The sequence below is a fragment of the Hydra vulgaris genome, chromosome 05 (assembly GCF_038396675.1).
Source record: "Hydra vulgaris chromosome 05, alternate assembly HydraT2T_AEP".
NCBI classification, from domain to species: Eukaryota; Metazoa; Cnidaria; class Hydrozoa; order Anthoathecata; family Hydridae; genus Hydra; species Hydra vulgaris.
Window position 1 is genome coordinate 11587501 of NC_088924.1, and position 23806 is coordinate 11611306.

General features: G+C 27.2%; 2 protein-coding genes across 3 annotated transcripts in view; both read left to right on the forward strand.

The window, feature by feature from the left end:
• Window positions 1-15232, forward strand: part of LOC136071856 (uncharacterized) — a 26774-nt gene extending 11542 nt beyond the window's left edge. Inside the window, exons 2-4 of the mRNA XM_065797367.1 lie at window positions 3461-3562; window positions 3685-3868; window positions 12937-15232. Coding sequence (XP_065653439.1) covers window positions 3461-3562; window positions 3685-3868; window positions 12937-14796 — 2146 coding nt within the window. The 3' untranslated portion in view covers window positions 14797-15232. The remainder of the gene's footprint in view (window positions 1-3460; window positions 3563-3684; window positions 3869-12936) is intronic.
• Window positions 15233-16148: 916 nt separating this feature from the next.
• Window positions 16149-23806, forward strand: part of LOC136080556 (transmembrane protein 181-like) — a 30593-nt gene continuing 22935 nt past the window's right edge. For both annotated transcript variants that reach the window (XM_065797369.1, XM_065797370.1), the window contains exons 1-8: window positions 16149-16222; window positions 16497-16668; window positions 16830-16929; window positions 17271-17395; window positions 19569-19691; window positions 22130-22210; window positions 22330-22429; window positions 22725-22852. In XM_065797369.1, coding sequence (XP_065653441.1) covers window positions 16197-16222; window positions 16497-16668; window positions 16830-16929; window positions 17271-17395; window positions 19569-19691; window positions 22130-22210; window positions 22330-22429; window positions 22725-22852 — 855 coding nt within the window. In that variant the 5' untranslated portion in view covers window positions 16149-16196. The remainder of the gene's footprint in view (window positions 16223-16496; window positions 16669-16829; window positions 16930-17270; window positions 17396-19568; window positions 19692-22129; window positions 22211-22329; window positions 22430-22724; window positions 22853-23806) is intronic.

The following is a 23806-nucleotide window of genomic DNA, read 5'->3' on the forward strand; positions in this document are numbered from 1 at the left end:
ACAAAAACTTTGAATATTATAAGGAAAAAACCAAGCAGTAGTTAATTTTTTTTACTAGCATCTTTAAAATAAATCAGGTTAAACTTTAGCTGGTTAAATATGAAAAGTATATTTTTTCTATATGCTAGCTTATTTTAAGTGTACATGCTATGATATGCATAATGAACGCTATATCTGTCAAGTGATAATACTCATCATCATGAAATATACAAACCAAACAGCTAAATTTTTAAGAATCAAGCTAAGTTAGTTTAAAGTAATGTTTGATTGCTGGTTGTTGCTGTATTTTCAATACCTTAACAAATGTAACTTAAAAACAAACATTTTCTAAATTAATATTCACACGCTAGTTATATTAATTCTTTTACATATTGTTCATTTAGATTGTATCAAAACAATAGACAGGTTTTTTTTCTGTAACTGATTATTTTTATTAATTAGACATTTCAATAAGAAAGTTTTATTAAAATTCAATTTTTTTTTTTCACTTTGTATTTTATTTTAATTTAAACTTTTATCTTGATGTGCGGTTTTTAAAACACGTTCATTAAAATACCCCTTAAAGATATTTATAGAGTTATTTAAAACTACTAAACAAAAAGTTTTTAGCCTAAAGTAAATAGGATAATAATGTAAAATTGTTCTTCAGGTTCATAAAAAGCTCTACTCCCAACACTTTATCTCTAAAGCCCATAACATATTTTATAATAGTGCTATATATTAATAGTTTAACCCTTTCGTGACGAGTGACCCGTATGGCGGTTCATAAAATTTGTTTCTAATTGACGAGTGACCCGCATGGCGGTGCATAAACAATTTTGAATATTTCAAATCATCTATAGCAATTGGGGAAAACTTTAAACTTATTTTTGAAATGTGAATAATTTCTTAAGTTAATGCTTCAAACCGTTTGTTAACTGCATTTATAGATCGCTCAAAAATTAATTTTAAAAAATGACAAAAACAGATAAAAAGTATACTGTCATGAATGGAGATCCTTGATATTTCTTTCAGTAATAGTGGTGAAGATTTTTTTTGTTTGACCAAAATAAATGTATCATTTATTTAAATTCAAAAACGGTATGTTTATGTATTTCTTCTTTATTTGTTAAAGGTTACATATAGAAACTATATATTTTTGTTAATTTCAACATGATATATTTTGATCACGTTACTAAAATAATAAATTTTTTTTTTTAGTTATTTAATTTCATGAAAGCCAATTCTTTGACAAAAAAAACAAGGTCTTATTTGTAAAATTTTGACTAGTAATTTTTATTTTATACTCTTTTAATTGATCATGATCCTAGATCGTTATTTTACGCGCAGTCATATAGCTGTTTTTAAGTCAGTCGCGAAAGGGTTAATAGTATACTATTATATATGTTAAGTAAGAATTCTTATGTAAATAATATAAATATAATATTAACTATAATGTTAATACATATTATTACATTTGTTAATATTAGGACCAATTCAAAACGCTATATATCAATCTAAATTTAAACCCTTCATATACGTTTAAATCTAATTGCTTTTTCTATGTTTAATAACCCTATTATATAAGCCTAAAACATGTTTGAATTTCTATGTCTAATAAAGATGTGCTCTAAAAGTTATTCTGCATCTCATTCTGCTAATTGACGAAAACTCAAAACTAGAAAAAAAGAATAGAGTTATAGGGCAAGGAAACGGTTGACAGGAGACTTAAAAAGTTGAAGGTTGTATGAGTCAGGAAAACATGAAGATGGGAGAGAGTTTTAAAGGGTTAAGGTGCAGCAAAAAAAAACTAGATGAATATAAGTTTTTAGAGCATGCAGGGACAAATACAGTAAAAGAATGAGACTTTGCTGAATGATGAGTCTAGCGAGAATAAGTTTTAGCTGATGAAACTAAAGATGATAGCTCATTAACTATTATCTCTAGTTCCATCAACTAAAATAGCAGTTTAGCAGGAATCGTGATAGTATTTGTAGAAAAGAGAAAGAGATGCAACTTTACAACGATGGTAAAGCTTAGCAGAAAGCTTAGCAGATGGTAAAGCTTAGCAGAGTGGATCCAACTACCCTTGTCTAGAAGAGAAAGAGCATTATTAGAAGAACCAGCCCAAATATGACAACAGTATTTCATACAGGAATGAATAAGAGATTTGGAGAGGTAGAAAATGGAATCAGGAGAGAGAAAATGATGAGCACGATAAAGAGAAGCAACCTTAGCAGGTGCTAATTTAGCAATTGATTGTATGTATGGTTTCCATGAAAGGCCAGCAGTAAATGATAATCCAAGAAGGCGTAAAGAAGAGGACTCAGTGAGAGTTTTTTACCCTTTAGCTTTGGGTGAAATTGAATGCATAAAGCACACTAGCATAAGTGAAATTTATATCCCCTCTCTTATCTCAAAACAAAATAGAATATTTATAATATAAATTTTTATTAAAACCACAGTTTTTTTAGATTTAAATACTCTTAAATAAAATAGTTCTGGTACAACTAATAAAAAAAGTTTCTACTACTAATTTTGTAAAATAACTAGAAAATCTATTTTGATGTTTTCATCAAATAATAGTTTAAAATTATTCTATTCTCAGAATTTTCTTTTACAGCTGTTTACATGTTGTTTTAGACTAAAAATAATTTCAAACCCACTTTTTTTTTTTTACCCCTTTAGCTTTGGGTGAAATTGAATAAGCACACTAGCATAAGTGAAATTTATTTCCCCTCCCCCATCTAAAAGAAATTGGTAGTCCCAAATAAACTGACATCTTGACTGAGTATTTTCATATTTAGACTGTTTTTTCTAATGTTTTTTTTTTCATCTAAAAATGCATTTTAAATGTAGATAGAAGTGTTCTAATGCAAAGCTGGAACCTCTTTCTCATTGTTTTATATTTCTTTTCTATGAATGTTGCAATGGTTTCTGTTTAATTAAGCTATCATCACTTGTACCATCAACCATCAATCTTATGTACCATAAACTATCATCCCTTGTACCATCAACCAAAACACAGTTGTCCGTAAAATATCATTCAGTAAAGTTGCATTGTTTAATTATAACTATTATTTCATGCTCAAACAATTTTTTTTCTTTTTTTTAAGCAATTTCTTGATTTAACTCTCTTTACATGTAATTCTTTGAGTAACTCCCAACTTAGATAGTGTTTGTTTGTATTACTATGATATAGATAATAAGTTACTATGATGTAGATAATAATCCTGCACATATCATCTGCATAATATCCTACACATATCAGCTGCATAATTAAAACAATCGAGTAGAGTGAGATTGATTTAAAACTAAGGAAGTAAAAGCTTTTAAATTTTTTTTTTTTTTACTGAATTACTTGTACTACCATTTCTCAAAAGGTTTTCTTTTCAGACTAAAAAATTAGTTCAATTATCTTCTTGTGAAAGTATAGGGTGTAATTAATTTTATCCTTTTAATTTGTTTAAATTAAATTTAGACCTCATCTTTATTTTGGTGTTCGCGCTAAGACACCACAGTCACTTTTATTTGGTTTGATGTGGTTTGCTCAATATTCTGCTGATGGGCAGCTTCATATTAGGTTTGTTAAGTGTTTTGTACTGTTTATTTGTAATTTTTTTTCGGAAGACCTTTTAGAATAATATTTAAAATATTATTATAAAAAGTTATAATTTAATTGTTATTTATATATTTATTACTTAGATATACTTGTGAACAAAGTGATAATTTACCAAAATATGGTTGGTTAAAGCATGATGGTGAATCTTTTGGTTCTCAAGAAATCATTGACAATGACTTTATTTTAACAACAAATTTCTTAAAAAAAAATGGAGGTCGCCATGGAGGAGATTGGACAGCTCAAGTTAAAGGAAGAAAGCGTTATGAGGTTTTAATAAATATAATTAATTTAGTCAATCCATAAGTATCAAGGATAAAATATGTTAAAGCTAATTTTCATTAGTTTTAATAACTTGTACTTTTATTTTTTTGCATTTTTACAACAACAAAAGCAAAGCAACAAAGTTTATTTGGCCTTTGATATAAATATATTATTAGTCTTTGACTAGACGGTTCTCAATATTTGATTGACTATATGATCTATTCCAATATCTTTGGAAAAGATTGTTATCCCTGTGCATTTAGGTTTGCACTGTTCTAATATATTTTGCACACTAAGCCTTTAAATGCCAACTATAATCCATACAGCTTTTTCAGAAAAAGAAAAAGACATTTTATTATCTTTTTTAATCTATTTTTAATTATTTTTTTATTTTTTATCGCTATTATCAGTACTATTATTTTTATTTTTTGAGCAGCCGCGGCACAGTGGTTAGCTCACTTGCCTCTGAAACTAGAGATCCATGGTTCAATGCTCCCTCGGGCAAATTTAATAACATCGGTAAGGAAGCAGGCATGAACTTTCTTTCAAATGCTCTTCCACGGTGCTTTGTGATAAGACCATAAGGACTTTTTGGGGCACCAAAAATAATTAGTTTAAAAAAAAAATTACTCCTCCTTGTATTATAATTATTATTATTTTCTCCATTTTATTATTTTTGAATTTGACAGGTGCTTCATATTAGTGCTTATTACTATTTGTAAATATCCTTGATGTATAAACTATATTTAGAATATATTTGATTTAATTTTGTTTATCCTTTGTGTGTAGATTGTACCTACCCAAAGTGCCTTAGCAAACCCCTTAGATTTGTTCTATGTTATCAAATATCAATTGGTTTAAAATTTTTATCATAAAATAATAAAAAATGACAATTTTTAACTAAAAATTGAAAAAGTGCATTTTACCAAGTTTTTTTGATAATATTTTTCTATGTTTTTATTTTTTTTTATTTTTTATATATTTTTATATGTTTTTATTAAAATGAATAATATTTTTGATTTTTTTAAATTTAGTTTCATTTTATTGATTTTTATTTTCATTAGAAAATCAAGAAATTAACTCCAGTCAGCTTTAAGGTTATAAGAAATGCAATGATAAGGTAAATCTAATATAGATGATAAGGTGAATCTGATGTAGATAGTAGTGTGAATCTGTAGAAAAAGTACAATTTATAATTGAATACAATTGATCCTGTAAATCTGTTACTGTATTATAAATGAAAAAGCTAAAAATTAGTAGTTAAAAATAAAAAACATCTATAATATCATAAATATAATAGTAAACTAAAAGATAATAAAAAATTAACAACTCATGTATAAGAAATTAAATATCAAACTAATATAATATTTGATCTACTGTAGACTTAAATACAAACATTCTGGTAATGTGTCAATAAAATTTTCTTTTTATGCATGTATGCAAAATTTTATTTGCATGCATATGGAATTCCATTTAAACTTTGAAACAAAAAACTTTTATCAAATTAGTTAGAATTAGATTTGGAAAAAAGAAACCTTATAGTAAAATAAAAACTTTCTAGTACTAGCCCAATTTAAATATAACTTTCTAGTATTAGCACATTCACTTGGTTTCTTATTTTAATATATATATATATATATATATATATATATATATATATATATATATATATATATATATATATATATATGATATATATATATATATATATATATATATATATATATATATATATATATATATATATATATATATATATATATATATATATATATATTAGAGTGGTCCAAAAAATTGAAAGGTGGAAAGTTGGGTCACATTTGCTTTTGTTCTATTCCCTATATGGACAATTTTTTTTAATTTTTGAACATAACTAGGGGTGGCGCAATTTTAAACAATAAATGTTGTTGCGATGGTGGAAACAAGAAATAATTGAAAATTTAGTTTTTTCAACAAGAAAATACAAAACAAAAGGAAATAAAATATCATGACTTAAAAAGGTTCTAGTTATTCTGAACTTAATTCATATTGTAATGTACATATTGTAATGTAATGCATTGTTTATTTCGAGACTTTTTACAACAGACACTTTGATGACTCTGGAAAGGATTTCTGACGAGTGCTGACAACCTGCAAGAGGTATTGCTTTTGCTTTTCGTCTTTCGTTATTGAAGAGTTGAAGGTCTGGATTAAAGCAACCTCTCTCTCTGCACAGTCATTAACTACTTTCATTTGCCTGGCAGTTTCCCTGAACTGAATATAAATTGGATCTATTTGCCAAAGGTCAGGTGGCATTGAGAGGAAAACTTGAGCCTTCTCTGCTCCGTTGTCGATGAGAAGGTCGAAAAGATGAGATGTTTGGCTTGTAACGTATGATTCCAATGGGTTTTCTAGCTTGAATGTTTTGCCTTCAATTATCTTTGATGACGTTTTCTTTTTGGTACGTTTAAGATTCTGAACCATGGCGGCTTTTGTATGAACATCAACGCAGGGGTCGAAAAAAGCCAAGCCAATCAAATGTTCTGAAAAATACCATAGGTGTCTTTTAAAGGCTGTCATTGCTGCATCTCTAACAATATTTTTGCAGGTGAGCAGTGAGATTCACTTGATTCTTGAAAAGAAAGATTTTGATGGAATAGATGCCCTTTGCCATCCACTTGGCGTGGTGCATGACTCTAGGTGCTCGAAATCGCACTTCTTCTTTTGGGCAACCACCAAGAAAGATGAGGCGCAATTGTAGAAGCTCGCCATAGCTTTGGCGAGCTTTTTTTTCTTGGCATTGGTGATGGCTTTTTACAGCTTCTTTGTAGTATACAACCATTTCATCGCAGAGATCAGTCATAGATCCACTAAAGAGCATTTCATCAGCAGCAGCATATTTGCTTTGGTCAAATGTTGGCTATTCTTTTTGAAATCGCTTGTATAAACCTACATCAGGTCCAGTGGTAGCTCCAAGATATGTGGATGCAAATACGCTGGAAAGTATAACTTCAAAAACATGGTAGCGACATGCTATCCACACAAGGTCTTTCTTGAGAGTTTTTTCAATAATTGTGCAAGCTCCAGACTTTAAGCCAGTGTTTGAGGCTGTTGTATCAAACACAAGCCCACGTATTTTGTCTTTGAGATGTCAATTATCCAATAGTTCAAGGGAGGCACTAGCTTGGTCGTCACCTGTTCCCCTTATGATTTTGGGAACCCCAAGTAACTTTTCTTCTCCAGCTCCAGAAACTAGGGTTGCAATTCTGTCTACCTTAACATTTTTCTGGACAATATCTGGTAGGAGTTTTCCATCCCAGTGCAACAGAAGTGGTACCTGGGTCGAATATGATTTTTGGTCCTTGATTGCTTTGTACTTGAGTGTATCCATTCTAGAACGACGGATAGTGCTGCAAGAAACTAAAATGCTATCCAGATCATGTTCAAGGGCTTGAGCAGCAATAACATAAGTAGCTTGCCGATTGCTAATGTTAACACGGTCAAGTGTGAGGTTCAAGTCTGGAGTCAGAATTTTATTCTTTGCCCGTTTTGGAGCTGAGTGAGGCAGCCTTGTGGAAACGCTGAAAAGTTCATCATCAGATACAAACTCAGTTTCAGAAGCGGAAGAGATAGAAGAATGTTTTGATAGTAGAGTTGAAGTGACCACTTCTTGGTTTTTCCTGGCATCTTCAGCATCCCTTTCTTTTTGTTTTAAATGTTTTTCTGCTTGTTTAATTTTTCGAGATTCCTGTTCGGCCAAATGCTTATCCATACCTCCAAAACTGGAACTGGAGAGATCTTCTTGCTGGGATACCAGAAACGCTTTGTCTTCCTCATTGTGCATTATCTGCAATGCATCTGATCTTGCAACATCAAAAAGTTCATGTAAATCATTTTTGAAAATTTCCTTTTTCATTCTGTATCGAAATTTTTTGTGCAACTTTTTTTTAATGACTTGTAGACATTATGTAACTTCAGCAATTTTTTGGTAGCTTATCTAATTGGCGTAGTCGGTATTCTAGCCTTTTCCCAGTAACAAAAGACAGATAATATGGCAATATTGGCATTTGAGTTTAATGAATTCTTTTCTTCCTTGTGATAGTAGAGGAAGTTTGCCAGTACTTGTTGATTCGAAGGAAGTCTGGAACATTCCAACTCTTTGGTTAATTTTCCAATTAACCACACACTAGTAGAACTTCTCATTGTTGGAGCTTTTGCCATTTTTACCTAAACAATGAAGCAACAACCATTGCCTAAAGTTTATGAGTTTATGTTATAAAAAACTTCTGCTTCATGCAAACATTAAAAAAAAGTTTAATGAATGATTGAAATAACCTAGTACTACTACTACTAGTCTACTACAGAGTGATAATTTTTAGTTTAATAATAACAATTTTCAGTTTGAACAATGAATATATAAATATTTAATTTAATTTAAAAAAATATATTTTACCTTGGAATCTTTGAAGAATTCAATTTAAAGACAACTGCAACGCATATAATAATTAATTACTAAATTATAATTGACTTAATAATCAATAATCATATTAATAATAGACTCATGCAGGAAATACAAACATGAGAAGAAGTGAAAGCAACTATAAGTTGTCTTAAATTAAAATTAAGTAAGTAAGCAAAAAAGGTTGCTATACAAATAATATATTTCTTTTTAAAATCTCATTTTACAGATGACTATATTTAATTTATTATAAAATTATTATACATTTATTATATTTCACAACTAAAACTACCATTACTTAGTACTCTAACACTTAGAGATTAAAATATATTAAATGAAATCACCGAACAAAAAATGAAATAACTTCAGATAAGCCAAAAAAAAATTGAAAAATTACATAATATTTTTAGTGTCCGCTAAATTGTACTTGATTAGTTAGAAGGAAAAATATCAATATATAGTGTAAAAGAGATTTTTTTATAATATTTTTTGTAGCCATTATTTTTGCCTCACTAATATTTTTTTTTTGAAATTGTTTTTGAGTGCCTCACTATTTTTTTGCCTCATTATTTTGCCCCACTATTATTATTATTTTTATTATTATTATTATTTTTAGTATTATTATATATATATATATAAACTGAAATAAAAGTTTAATATCAATTTGGGTCATAATTGCTCTTGTTTCTATACATGAGAGGAGTCCTTAAGCCAAAAATGAGACAGATTCAGTAATATTTAGAGGTGGCGCAAAGTAAACAATTTTAGCGGACACTAAAAATATTATGTAAATTTTTCAATTTATTTTGGCTTATCTGAAATAAAAGTTTTTAAACTGTTCAAAGTTTTATGTTACATTTTTATATTTACCTATGTACCTCTTCTATATAGTTAATATACCCATATATACCTTATATAGTCACACTTTATATAATCTATATACTTCCCTTTAGTTATTGAAATAATTATAAATGGTGCTGTAAACTTGACTATAAGTTAAGTTATATTTACATTTTTTAATTATTAAGCTCAAAAATCGGTTGTTGTCTACTTTTTTCAGTCTGCTTTCCCCATTTCCTTTTAAACCTTTTAATCCAATCACTTTTTGTTGACTCTCTTGTCAGATCTCGTCCTCTCAAGTCATTTTAAATACCAGATGTTTACTACTTCTTTAACATCATTCATTAGTTATATTTTCTTTTTAATCTTTCTTTTCTACCTTTTAAGGTTATGGGTCTGAGACAGACAGCTATATATATATATGTTATATGTTATATGAGACAGACAGCTATATAATATATATGTTACTGTTACTCGCAGTACCAGGAATTAGCTAAATGCTAATGTTTATAATATAATTTAATATTGCAACTCGGAGTTTCATGTGTTATCACAATCATCAGGCAAGTAGTAAAAGTTTAATTTTGCTACGATTTGTATAGTGGACGTTACGGTTTATATTTGTGTTTTAGATCGTTACGGGACAGAAATTGAATAATAGTTATGTTAATAATATTATTAATTTGTTTTTATTCGGCTAATAATTGTGAAATAGTTATATGTTTAATGTTGTTTGAAATATTTTTTATGTGTTAATGTGTATTATTTGTGTATTAAAAAATAATAAAATAAAAATAAGAATTAAAATTGATATAAAAATATACATAATATTATGAAATATATTACAAAAGCTGTGTATGTGAGTAATTTATTAGTTAGCCTAGAGATATATGGAGCAGATTAGTATCGTTATTTTTATTTATAGTTGTTAGTCAGGTTTGTAGCGAGCTTTGTAATTTTTTAATAAGAATTTATTTTCGCGACGGCACTTATATAATTTCGGTATAATTTCGGTTCTCTTATTTAACAGTTCTTCAGGTTTTGGATATGATATAATAGTAAATTTCTCATACAGACATAGTGGGCATCTTTTGGAAATATTTGAGTAGGGGGTACTGATTTGAGAATAGACTATGTTAGCATAGGGGTTTCATTAAAATTGTTTTTTAAATCCCAGACATAGTTTGATAGGGCGGTAGAATTTTTGTATTTAATATTGTTGAATGATGATTTGTGGTTGTTGTATCTGGTTTTCCACTCACCTACCGTTAATCCTATATAAACTTTGCTGGGTTGGTTTTTTGCTGCGATGATGCATTTATATATAATATTTGTGGATTTGCACTTACCATTCAGGGGGCATTCTGCTTTGTTTCGACAGTTGCATTTTGGATCATTATTTTCAATTCTAGGGAAGATAATTTTTGTTGTTGTGGTTTTTATAATTTTTTCTATATTTTCAGTGCAACTGTAGCTTACCTTTACAGTGTTTCTGTTTAAGATTTTGTGAAGTTTGTGTGTCTTAGGGAAGTTTTAGGGTTATATATATATATATATATATATATATATATATATATATATATATATATATATATATATATATATATATATATATATATATATATATATATATATATATATATATATATATACATTAGGGGTGTTCAAAAACAACTTTTTTTGAAATATCTGCTGACACCCCCTAAATGTGTTCTAAGTAATAAATTGATACTAAATTTAAAAAATTTTTGATTAAAAAAAAATTTTAGGAGTTGCTCAAGACCCTTAAACATCAGACAGGTCCCTAATATTTTGAAAAAAAAAGTTCTTTAAAAGCATATCATGTTGGGTCTCAAAAGAAGTGAAATTTTATAAAAGTTCTAAAAATAATAATCATTTTATATAAAGATTACTATTTTAAAATTTATAGCTTAAAAACTACCAATTTTGAACTAAAAATAAAAAAGTACATATTTTCATAGTTTTTTTAAACAAACTTTTTAAATTTTGTTTCTATAAATTTTTTTTACTATTTTTGAAATTTTTATAAAATTTCACTTCTTTTGAGACCCAACATGATATGCTTTTGAAGAACTTTGTTTTTTTAAATATCGTTTTTTTAAAATTGTTTTTTAAATCCGTCTGATGTTTAAAGGTCTTGAGCAACCCCTAAAATTTTTTTTTATTCAAAAGTTTTTTAAATTTAGTATTAATTTATATTATTGCATTATTGTGTGGATCACTGCTTAGATTATTCCATCGGTGAACTGTTTGTTTGTTTTTTTATCAGTAAAATAGTTCAGTATGAAAACTTTGATCTTTTTACTTTTTGTTTAATGATTTTGTGATTGCTATAAATTGTATTTAACTTTTAACAATTTTATTTTTTTTTATTTTTTTTTAGGGTTTTTTTTTATTGTAAGAGTAACAGTTTTCTGAGTTACTTGAACAAATTATTCAATTAAAGAAAGAGTTAAAAATTATTTTATCTTTAAAAATAAATTCTTTTTTCAATTATTTTACTAACACAAAATTTTTTATTACAGAAATTTTCTCTGAATGATAGGCCACTGATTTGCTGTTTCTCTGAATGATAGGACACTGATTTACTGTTTTTCTGAATGATAGATCACTGGTTTATGGAAATATTTCTCAGTTCTACACTATAAAACATAAATCATGTTAAGCAAGGCTACTGCCCAGAAAACAGGTTAAACTTGATACTTCCAGAGTTGTAGGGTAGACTTAAACTTTGAGCCTCTTGGTTTTTTTGCTGAGTTTTCTACCACTGGTCAACTGCCACTAGATCTTCACATCTAGATTTGAAGGACTTGTTATTATAACAACAACAACAAAAAATTTAATTATCCCTTTTTTTTCTCCAGAAAAATTGTCTAAGTTTAAGCCAGCATTTTGAAACTTGAAGTGTGCAAAATGTATTAGGACAGTGCCTACTATATAGGTAATTATTATTATAACTATAGCATAAATAGTTGACTGTATGTGTGTGTGTGTGTGTGTGTGTGTGTGTGTGTGTGTGTGTGTGTGTGTGTGTGTGCACAAAAAACAAAATATTTGTTTCTTTGAGAGTTGCATCTTAGAAAAAAAAAATTTTTCAAAGAAAAATCTCGGTTTTTGAATTGAAAAAGGAAAAAGTATATATTTGTATATATTCTTTTGAATAATTTTTTACTATTAAAAAAAAAAAAAATACAAAAATCTTTTAAGTAACATTTGATAAATTTTTAAGTAACATTTAAAAAACATGTTACCATAAAACAATAAATTTTTTTAACTGTTTTGTAATAAATTTAATCTTTTCAAGAAAAGTTATTGGAAAAGAGTTATTGTCATTGGTTAGTTATCATTACAAGTTTTATTCGCTATAAATGCTTTTTTCCTGATAAAGCTTTTTAAGCTTTTTAGTATATTGTTCATAAATGAAAATAAATTATTGAATTCCAAATAAATTTCTTAATTTTTTCTTATGAGAACCTTAATTATATTTATATATAATAAAGTATAAAACTTTCTCTTTATTCAGTCTATAAATTACAAGTCATGTTTTTATCTTTCATTTCCTGTGCAATCAAACACCATCTGATAAGCTTTGCACTGAACTCTTATAACTTATAACAATAGGCTAAATACTAAAATCTAATTCTCCATTCCTTTATTCTAATTGCTGTTATGATACCTTATGTTTTTTAACTCAAAAATACTTAAATATTTTTAATAGTACCTTTTTTAATAGTATTTTATAATAATAATAATAATAATAATTGATTCTTTTTAGCATTCCAAGCAAGTTGTATCTGTGATGTTTATTGTGACAAATGAAGGAAATGAAGACCTTTACCATATAGTTTCGGAAGGACAGTTATTAGAAGTATACGGGGAAACATCTACTTTGGGTTCTTTTAAAATAAAGTTTTTCTCAAAAGAAGGTGTTATAAAGTTGCACAGTTATCTTGCATCATATGAAAGTGACATTTATGATGCAAAGCAAGCTGTTATGAAAAATTTAAAGTATTTTAAAAAATCAAGTAGTGAACAGTTTCTTGGTTTGCCTGGAGATGTTAAAAATAATGATGCGAAAAATCCTAATTTCTTTGTTTATCAAGTGACATTTGAGCTACCATTTACTGTTGAAATAGTCTTTGAATCTGGCAGTCATTTAAAGAGAAAAACATCTTTATCTGGAAATGATTTTTTAAAAGAACTTTCCGTTAAAGTGCAGAACTATGATATAAAGTTTGAGAAAGTTTTTAATTTAAGCAGCAAGGGTTATTCAATGGAAGAGATTTCATTTGCAAAAGCTGCAATTAGCAACATGATTGGTGGAATAGGGTATTTTTATGGAAATTCTTTGATAAAAACAGCTAATTCCAAGGAGCCATATGAGTATTGGAAATCAGATTTATTAACTGCTGTCCCATCTCGCTCATTTTTTCCAAGAGGATTTTTGTGGGATGAAGGTTTTCATCAATTATTGATTCAACGTTGGGATTCTCATATTACACAGGATGTGCTTTCTCACTGGTTAAACTTGGTTAATTATCATGGATGGATACCCCGTGAACAAATTCTTGGTGTTGAGGCAAAAAAAAAAGTCCCTGATGAATTTGTGGTTCAACATTATGAAAATGCAAATCCTCCTACATTTTTTTTAACTTTACAAGCACTTATTGATAATGAGAAATATGATGTTTCTCCTGGTTTAATTAAATTTCTTCGTGTTGTTTACCCTCGCTTAAATGCTTGGTTCCAATGGTTTAATACTACACAAGTTGGAAAAGTTGCAGGAACATATCGTTGGCGTGGGCGTGATGCAAAGATTCAGCATGAGCTCAATCCAAAAACTTTGACTTCTGGTTTGGATGATTACCCACGCGCTTCTCACCCATCATCTGATGAGCGACATGTGGATCTTCGATGTTGGATTGCTGTTGCGGCTGGCGTTCTTGCTGATATTGCTGATATAATCGGAATAAGCTCAAAAAAGTTTCGTGAGACTGAAGTTTTTTTGAAAGATAATAAACTTTTAGATAAATTGCATTGGTCTGAAGGCTTTAATTCTTATGCAGATTATGGAAATCATACAAAGAATACCAAACTTGAATGGGTGATGGTTGGGCAACCACCACAACAGCAAAGAAAGCTTTTAAGAGTTATCAAAAGTGAGCCTTCTTTAAAGTTTGTTGATGAATTTGGATATGTTAGCATTTTTCCATTTTTATTAAAGATTCTAGAACCTACATCTTCTAAACTAAAGATTATCCTTGATGATTTGTATAATCCAAAGAAACTATGGACACCATATGGTTTGCGATCTTTATCAAGTTCTGCTTCAATGTACAATAAACGGAATACAGAGCATGATAAACCTTATTGGAGAGGCCCAATATGGATAAATATCAACTTTTTGGCTGTAAAAGCTCTACAGTTTTATTCAACTGCACAAGGACCATACATGGAGCTGTCTCAGCAAATCTATAAGGAGTTAAGACATAATATAGTAAGTAATATATATCAGCAGTACAAAAGAACAGGGTATATTTGGGAGCAGTATGATGACTCAAGTGGAGTGGGGCAAGGATGTTATCCATTTACAGGATGGTCTGCGCTTGTTACATTAATGATGGCAGAAGAATAGCTTTTTTAAAGAAGCTAAAAAACATTTTAGACTATTTTTGAATTTGAGCTTGAATAAAATTGAAGTTAAATTTGAACCATTGAATTTGGTTTCAAATTTTTTTATGGAATTATATAACTTTGTAATAGTTTTATATATATTTATTGAATTTTGTGAGAATTGGCTGAATTTTGTGAGAACGGCTGAATTTTTGAGAATGACTGAATTTTACATTTTATTAGGTATAAGTTTTAAAAGTTTAGAAAATAGTATTGAAATGTTTGTATCATGGCGCTAAGATACTCCCAAATTTTTCACATTTAATAGTATACGCATTTATAATTGTATTTATTATTAGCTGTTATTAAGTAATCTTTATTATTAATATATTTGTTATTATATTTGCATGTAACATTAGTTTTGAAAGATAGAAGTAGTATAATACTATTTATTCACATTTTTTTGCACTTTTAATTAAATAAATTCAATTTATTTAATAGTGCAAAATTAAAATTTTGCACTATTAAAAAATATTAATTTATTTTAAGTTCATCTCAGTATCTGTGCATGTGTGTTTATATATATATATATATATATATATATATATATATATATATATATATATATATATATATATATATATATATATATATATATATATATATATATATATATATATATATATATATATATATATATATATATATATACTTCAATCAATAGAGTTTTCCATACTAAAGGTTTGGGTTTGGGCACTATTTTACATAAGAAAAACATTTATTTGGTAAAAAAAGTTTATTTTTGGTTATTCTTTTTTTCCTCTTCTTTTTTTTTGAAAAATTGTTTGGATTCTAGTTAGCATTTTTGAAAAACTAATTTGTGCAAAATATAATTTTTACTAAAAAAGCTACAGTTGGGTTGATATATAATATATTATTATAGGTTCAAATACTTTGTACTTGTCACAGCTGATAGCTAATCTCTCATTGTACAAAAGTGTGAGAGACTTTTGAACAATGTAGACTTGTGTGAGATTCTTTTTAAACATTCTTGAACTAGGTAGACATGATCTAAACTTATTTTTTATATTATTTTTATAAAAATACTTACTAAATACTAAAAATATTAAAGTATGATTAGAGAGTATGGTTAGGAACAAATTTAATATATATATATATATATATATATATATATATATATATATATATATATATATATGCATATATATATATATATACATACATACATACATACATACATACATACATACATACATACATACATACATATATATATATATATATATATATATATATATATATATATATATATATATATATATATATATATATATATATATATATATATATATGTTTACAACAGGTCTTAATTTTTATAAATTTTATAAAGTACATTACAGCATGGGAAATTATAGAGAAATTGATTCGTAAGTATTTCTATATAGATATTTTTATTGTTGTTATATATATATCAATTTTTAAATTTTAGAGGAGTTGTACCTTATGTTAATCTTTTTAACACTAAAGCAAACAAATTTCTTTGTTTTCATGGAATTCTTTTTAAAAATCAACACAAGTCTTTGTTTTTTCAATATGTTATTTGTTTAAGTCATAAAATCTTTGTTTTCTCTAAATAGTGAATTAAAAAATGAAAAAAATAATAAATTAAAAAATTTTATCAAATTTTTAAAATTTTTACAGACCCGTACAAATGCGATTGTATACTTTGACTAAGTATCAATTTGTTTTGGTTTTTGTTGGGTTTCTTGTTGCTTTTTTAATGATGTTTCTCATTGGGATATTGGGACCATCTGCTATTGTCAATAATGTTAAGACAGCCAAAGATCTGGGAGTACCACCTAAAAATTTTTTGGTAAGCTTGTTATGAAAGTTAAACAACAAATTCAATGCCTAAATTTTTTATGTTTTAATTTTTTATTAAATGTTTTTTATATTTTTTTTAGCAACCAATCATCTTTTATATTGTTTTGCTTTTGTTAATAGATTATTTGATCTTTGTTGTTTATAATTTAGACTGGGCCATTTGTGTTAAACAGTGGAATGTTGACACATTTCAACCAAGAGTTATGGTTATTTTGTCAATTCCAATTGACTGGGTTTGCACCAAATAGTAGTATGTTTTCTAACAGATTATTTAACTATATAATTAAGATTTTCCTGCTTCATTTTTTTTGCAAGAGTTACAGGTTTTATATTTTTAGTAAGTTTTTGATATTTTTTAAGTTAAATAAAAAAAGATATATGGTAAAAAGAATTTACTCATAAATAAAATTTATGACTAAATTTTTAAAAAAGAAATTACTCATAAGTGTTATTTATCCACTTATGATACAGTAGATTTTTGTTAACCTTAATAATGTCGAAACCTCTTATAAATTTAAATATAAATGCTTACTAAAAATTTAAATAAGTTTATGTATATTTAAATATGTGCTTATCTATTAAAATATTTAGAGTACAAGTTTGAACGAAAGTTCAATATTTCGGCTCAACTCATGGGCATTACAAAAGATACAAGTTACAAATCAGTTACACATACATTTCAAAATATAACAAACCTTTTAACATGTGATATCAATGTAAGTATTTAATATTGCAAGTATTGTAGAGTGTTTGCTTATAAGTGACTTTTCAAATTTTCTAAAAAAGAAACTTTGTCTTGAAAAATAAAATCAGATGTGTTTTTGTTAATTTACATTTATTGTTTATATATATATATATATATATATATATATATATATATATATATATATATATATATATATATGTATGTATATTAGGGTTATGACTTAAAACACATTGAAAACATGTTCAATTCGTCTAGGTTGTAAAAAAAGGTCACCCCGCAATTAAACTTACAAATCTTCATTTATTTAGATTAGAAGTGTTTAGAACTTTAAAACATTTTGGAAAGTTCCAGAATATTTTATACGACTTTAGAACATTCTGGAACAATTAAGAATATTCTAGAACAATTCAGAATATTCTAGAACAATTTAGAATATTCTAGAACAATTTAGAACATTCTGGAACAATTTAGAACATTCTGGAACAATTAAGAATATTCTAGAACAATTTAGAACATTATGGAACAATTTAGAATATTCTAGAACAATTTAGACTGTGTATATATAGCTGCTTATCTAATTTTAGAGTTATTACAGAAGCAACACATGGCAACGTACAAGCCTGACGATAGTAGCATTCAGAAGAACAAGGATGTCTGGACCAATCTGGTAAAATTTGAAGACTCTCATAAAAGTAGAAGAATGGACCTTTAGAAGAATATTTACTGGAAGAAAAGTGCAAACATCAGATGCTACCATTTTCTTGGATCAAAAATCAAAGGAAAAAAGGAGGTAATATAGGAAATTTCAAAGGAACAGTGGGATATTCTACAGGCCAAGCAGCCAGTAAAGAAATGATCTTAAAAATGAAAGAAGAGAAATCAAATTGGATGTCCTGGGCTTGGTAGATGGCAGGATAAAAACTATTGCTCAAGGAATTTCTAAAGTCCTCGATGAATTTCACCTGTGGAATTCAATACAGATGATTGTTGCAGATACCACCAGAAATAACACTGGAAAAAAAATTGTTGTAATATTGCAACAAATGTCAAACCTCAGTTTATCAGTTGTCAATGCCATGTATTAGATAGACTCCTCTGTTTGGTGATGGACAAAAAACATAGAAGTAAAACACAATCACCAAACATTGAATATCCATTTGTATCTTAACTGTTGAAGGAGTACGAACAACTGAAAACGCAGTTGGATAATGAAATAGAAGTAATTCTCAAAACATCAGGCTGGAAAGATGATATGAAATTTTTACTTCATCTCTCTTGAGTGTTCCAATTTTTTGATGAAAAGGGACATTTTCCATTGATCAGGTTTCAGAAATTACCCAATATCAACAATGCGAGGTGAAATTCCAGAGCTATATACTAGTGATCCTGGCCTTTATTTTATTTCCTTTAACAAGGACAGTTCTGCAGAGAGTATATTGATTTATATTGTATGGTTGGGCAGACCATTGGTTTACAGACCAACTGTATAACGAAGACAACTTTAATAACTTGGCTGAAGTACTGAACCTATACAAAAAAGCTTTAAGCTCTTTGAAAAATCACTGGAAGCGAGAGCCATTCATACTACAGATCCCCAGAAGTAATCAATGCGCAGAGCGCAATCAAAGTAATGAAGGAAATGTATTCATTATACAAAAATAAAGACGAATTGCACCTTCTATTCCTTCTATGCAACAAGCAAGAGCAAGGTCATTGGCCTGAGTCATTGTTGGATTGAAAATTTATTGTATTACATGACTATGACATTCTAAATACATTTGAATACATAGTATGTCATAGTTATGTCAAAATCGATTTTTCAATGGTGGGGTGAACTTTTTTTCAAAAGATATGCAAATAATAATTTATTTCATGCTTTTTAGGTAAAAGTTCATCAAACTACAGGAGCTTGGGGTTGAAAAGTCATAACCCTAATTAACATGTATTAATATATATATATATAAATATTTACATATATATTTAATAAATAAATATATATATTTTGAATATATATATGTATGTGTGTATATTATATATATCAAGGGCTATTCTAGATCATTTCAGGCAGGGTCATTTGTATTTGGGTGCTGCCCAAGTTCAAAATTAAGGACCTTTTTTTTTTTGTATATATATATATATATATGTATGTATATATATATATATATGTTTTTTTTCTTATTAAGTCATGTAATTCAATTGTCTTATATCACCTTGGAACTTTGGATTATTCATCATATTCTGGAAAAATCTTTTTTTATGGACTTCATTTACCAAGGAGTATTAAAGTCCGGAATGTTATATTTTCTGTATGAATTTTTATTTATTTGTTTTATAAATTATATATATGTAGATTATCTTTTTTCAAAACTAGTAATTATAATTTACAATTATATTTTTTATGTATTTTTTATGTATTTTTTATAGTATAATGCTTTGAATTTTTTTCTGTCAATATGTAATATTTGTAATTTACATAATTGGTTGGACATTTATATGTTTTTTTATTATTTTTATTTTTTGGTTATGCTGGTTTTTATTCTATCTAGGTTAAACTTAAATTGATCAAGAATTTTTTTATATAATAGCAGCTAAATTTATGTTTGCAGATTGATCTGTATTGTGGTCTTTGACCATTGCTTTTGTTTTAGAAGGCCTTGGCTTATCTGCCAGATAATAAAAAAGAAAATATGTAATTGTGTCTAACTGTTGTTAAGTTTAAATATTAAATAAAACTACCAAAATCAGTATTTTTAACTCGTTCTCAGCCTATTTTAGGGTGACTCCTAAAATAGACCAAGAATAGATTTATTTATGGAGTAAATAAATTCTAAACTAATGTTCTATTGTTTATTTATTTAAGTTTAATTACTTTAATGTTCTATTGGTTTTAATTAAGTTTCACTAGATCTAAATAGTTTTAATAATTAATTTTTTTCCATTGTATATAAATTTACTAAATCACCCCACGATGTAAGTCATGTCATTATGAAAAGTTTGATTTAATTCATTGAATTGAGTAAAAATTAGATTTATTTTGATTTTTATTAATCAATTCATTAACTGTAGAGTTAGTGTTTTTTGACTTCTTCAAAACATAAATTATCAGTTATTTTTAACTTTTACATTTTTTTAAATTTTTATACTTTTTTTTTTGTTTTAAGGTTTGATTTTTAAGATAAATCTTACATTTAGTGAAAGAGACAACATTTAGGTATATTTAAAAAGACTGATGGAGGATGAACCAGCCTCAATATTCCACAGCATAATGTAAACTAAATTTTGTATGGCCAATGTTATTTACATACATAAGTATATTTTGTTATAATTCAATTTGGTTGAGAGATACTAATAAACCATTTACTTTGTTTTTATTTATTATGAGGGAGTTTGTATACACATGCTTTATTTTTTCACTTATAATTCAAGTAATAGTGTCTTGGTGGCACTTCAAAGACATCAATCAATTAACTAAATTGAATTAAAAAAAAGGTTTTAGATATTTCTTAACTAATGCAATGTACGCAATCCAACAATTCAGACTTAAATTTATGCCCAACAATTCCGACTAAAATTTATGACCAATTTATGAGAACTTTTAACAATCAGTTTTCAGTCAAAAAAAAATCATGTATCAAGGTTTTTTTTAAAAAAGAAGAGAAGATATTGTAAAAGTTATTGAAACTATCGGTTGTATTACGCCTTCTTTTGTACATAAACTTTTATTTAAAGAAAGAATTAATTTCAGCTGTTACCAACTGCCTGCAACCAAATTTAACTGCCTGCAACTACCAATTTCATTATGGATGATGTAATTATGGCTGCAACCAAATTCAACTGCCTGCAACTACCGATTTCATTATGGATGATCATGTCAGACAATAGTTTTTTTGTTGATAAAATTCAGAAAACATTTATGACCAAAATAACATTTAATCAAATTGAGCATTTGACAGAGCAACATATGATCATAAGCCAGAACTTTGGTTAAAATTCCAAAGTAAAGTTAGAACAGTTTTTAAAGCTAACTACGCTTTGAAATAAATGAAAGTGCTAATTAGGAGATTATAGTTGTGGTCATTAAATAAATGTTAGGGTTAACTTAAATATGGAAGGATGGTTGAATACCAAAGCTGCAAATAGGTTTTTTGAAATAATGAAATCTAATTATTAAATGAGGTAGGGGAGGGGGAGGATGGAAGAGCTGATTAACTGCAATAAGAAAGTAAAGTTGTTTTTTTTATTTAAAGCTTTATCTGCCAACTCTTCATTATCTTGTCTAATTGGTCATAAAATCCGTTATCATATAAGTTTTTCTTTAAATAAAGTTATAAATTCAGAACAGCAATTTACATCAACACTCTAACAGTATTTTGTCTATTTACTTCCATTTATCAAATTTATGAAAACTATTGGTACATTCTGTTACAGCACAATATATTTCCATCTGTATTATTAATCTGCTACCGAGACATGTTTCTCCTCTAAATTTGCTGATGAAATTGACTTTTTCACATTGTATTATTTATAAGACCTTCACTTAAACCATTTATTCATTCAAGAGTTAATTTAAAATTTTTTAATATAAAAAATAATGGTTTTAAAAAATTAAACAAAACAAACAAAACATGTTAAGCGATGACACATATAAGTGTTTTTAGACCATTTATGTTCTTATAATAATAGTTTTAAATTATTGTAGTTCATATAATTTAATGAAAAGTTTAATAAGTTAAATAAATTCTAGTTCAGGTATTTTGAAGATCAGTTTACTCAAATGCAAATATGGTTTCGCTTTGCATTTCTTGTTTTGTCTTTCACAGTTACAGTAAGTATTTTAAAATAAAAATAATAAAAAGCCTTTTAAAATTTGCGTTTTCATAGTGTTTGCATGTGTTGTTGTAAAATAGTCTATCGCTAACACATTTTGGTTTTAAAATGTTTTAGTGTTTGTACATGCATAGCCTTAGAAGGTTTCCTGTTCATGACTGGTGCATAGAGCAAAAATGGTTGTCTGCACTTCTGCCTCTCTTACTTTTATACAATGGTAATCTTTTAAAACTTTAAATGTTTGTAATAAATTATGTAAAATAATTTATTAGAATATGTAAATAAAATTAATTTATTAGAATAATAAAATAATTTATTAGAATATATAAAATAATTTATTAGAAACATTAAAATTGTCATTTTTATTTAGCTTTATAATATTATTATTATATAATAATAATGAAAAAAATAAAAAATGTATAAATTTTATAATATTGTAATTTTTTATTATAAATTTGTTGTTGTTGTTAACAACAAATCATTATTTTAATATAAATGTTTTCTTTTTTTAGATCCATTGTTTCCTCTTAACTTTCTTATTTCAAGTTGGGTACCAAGTTGTTTTGATATTATCTTTCAAGCATCTTTTCTTGCTGCAATACTAATGTTTTGGTTGTGTGCTTTTCATGGTATTGGACAAGTGAGTAAATGTGTATGTGTAAATTGTGTTGTGTATTTTACAAAAAAACCCTCAATGTTCTTAAAGAACAAAGCAGTAGCAAACTTAAAAAAACTTGTAATTTAAGCTTCGATTGTCAGTTTTCTATCAGGAAGAATGTTTTCTCCTAATAATTCGATATATATAAGCAAGCATTTTCCTGATATAAAAAATATATATAAAAACACACACACATTATAAAGATACTTTTAAATATATATTATATACATAAATTTGAAATTGGATTACCATCAACTTCCAGGTTTGTGATGGAGAAATGTATCTCTTTATATTATTGCCAAACTTAATAGTGCTGTTGGTAGTAGTATTAGTGCTCCTTTGAGTGTGTTTGACACAGAAATCATGGCAACTCTTGCAACCGAGGTAATGGCAAGAAAGAGTTGTAGCACTTTTTTTATAAGAAAACGTGAACAAAAATGTATGCAAATAACTAACTTATGTAAACTTCAAATTATGTATTGTTAAAACATACTAAAACATATATCAAGTTTTACAGTCTTATTTTCACTTGAAAATTGCATTGTAGCAACCATCTCCTTAATTTTGTTCTATATTATTCATTTCCGTTTTATTAAATCTTTTATTTATTATATAGTTTTGAAATTTTTGTCAGACAACACGCTTGTTTGGCTGCGTTGTTAGTTCGCAGAGTTTCTGAAGCAGAGCACCGTGGTACCAAATCCTACTACTGTCTTTTTTTTCTCTAAATAAGTCCAGCTTTATTGCATAGCATCTAATACAGGGTGTTAAGAGTATGCCTTATTATCTCATTCTTTAGCTCTTGAACTGTCATTGGCTTGTTTGCATAGACTTTACTTTTGAGATATCCCCAAACGAAGAAATCTAAAGACTTCAAGTGGCATGATCTTGGTGGTCAATTCACTTCACTGTTTTGAGAGATTGTGCGACCTGAGA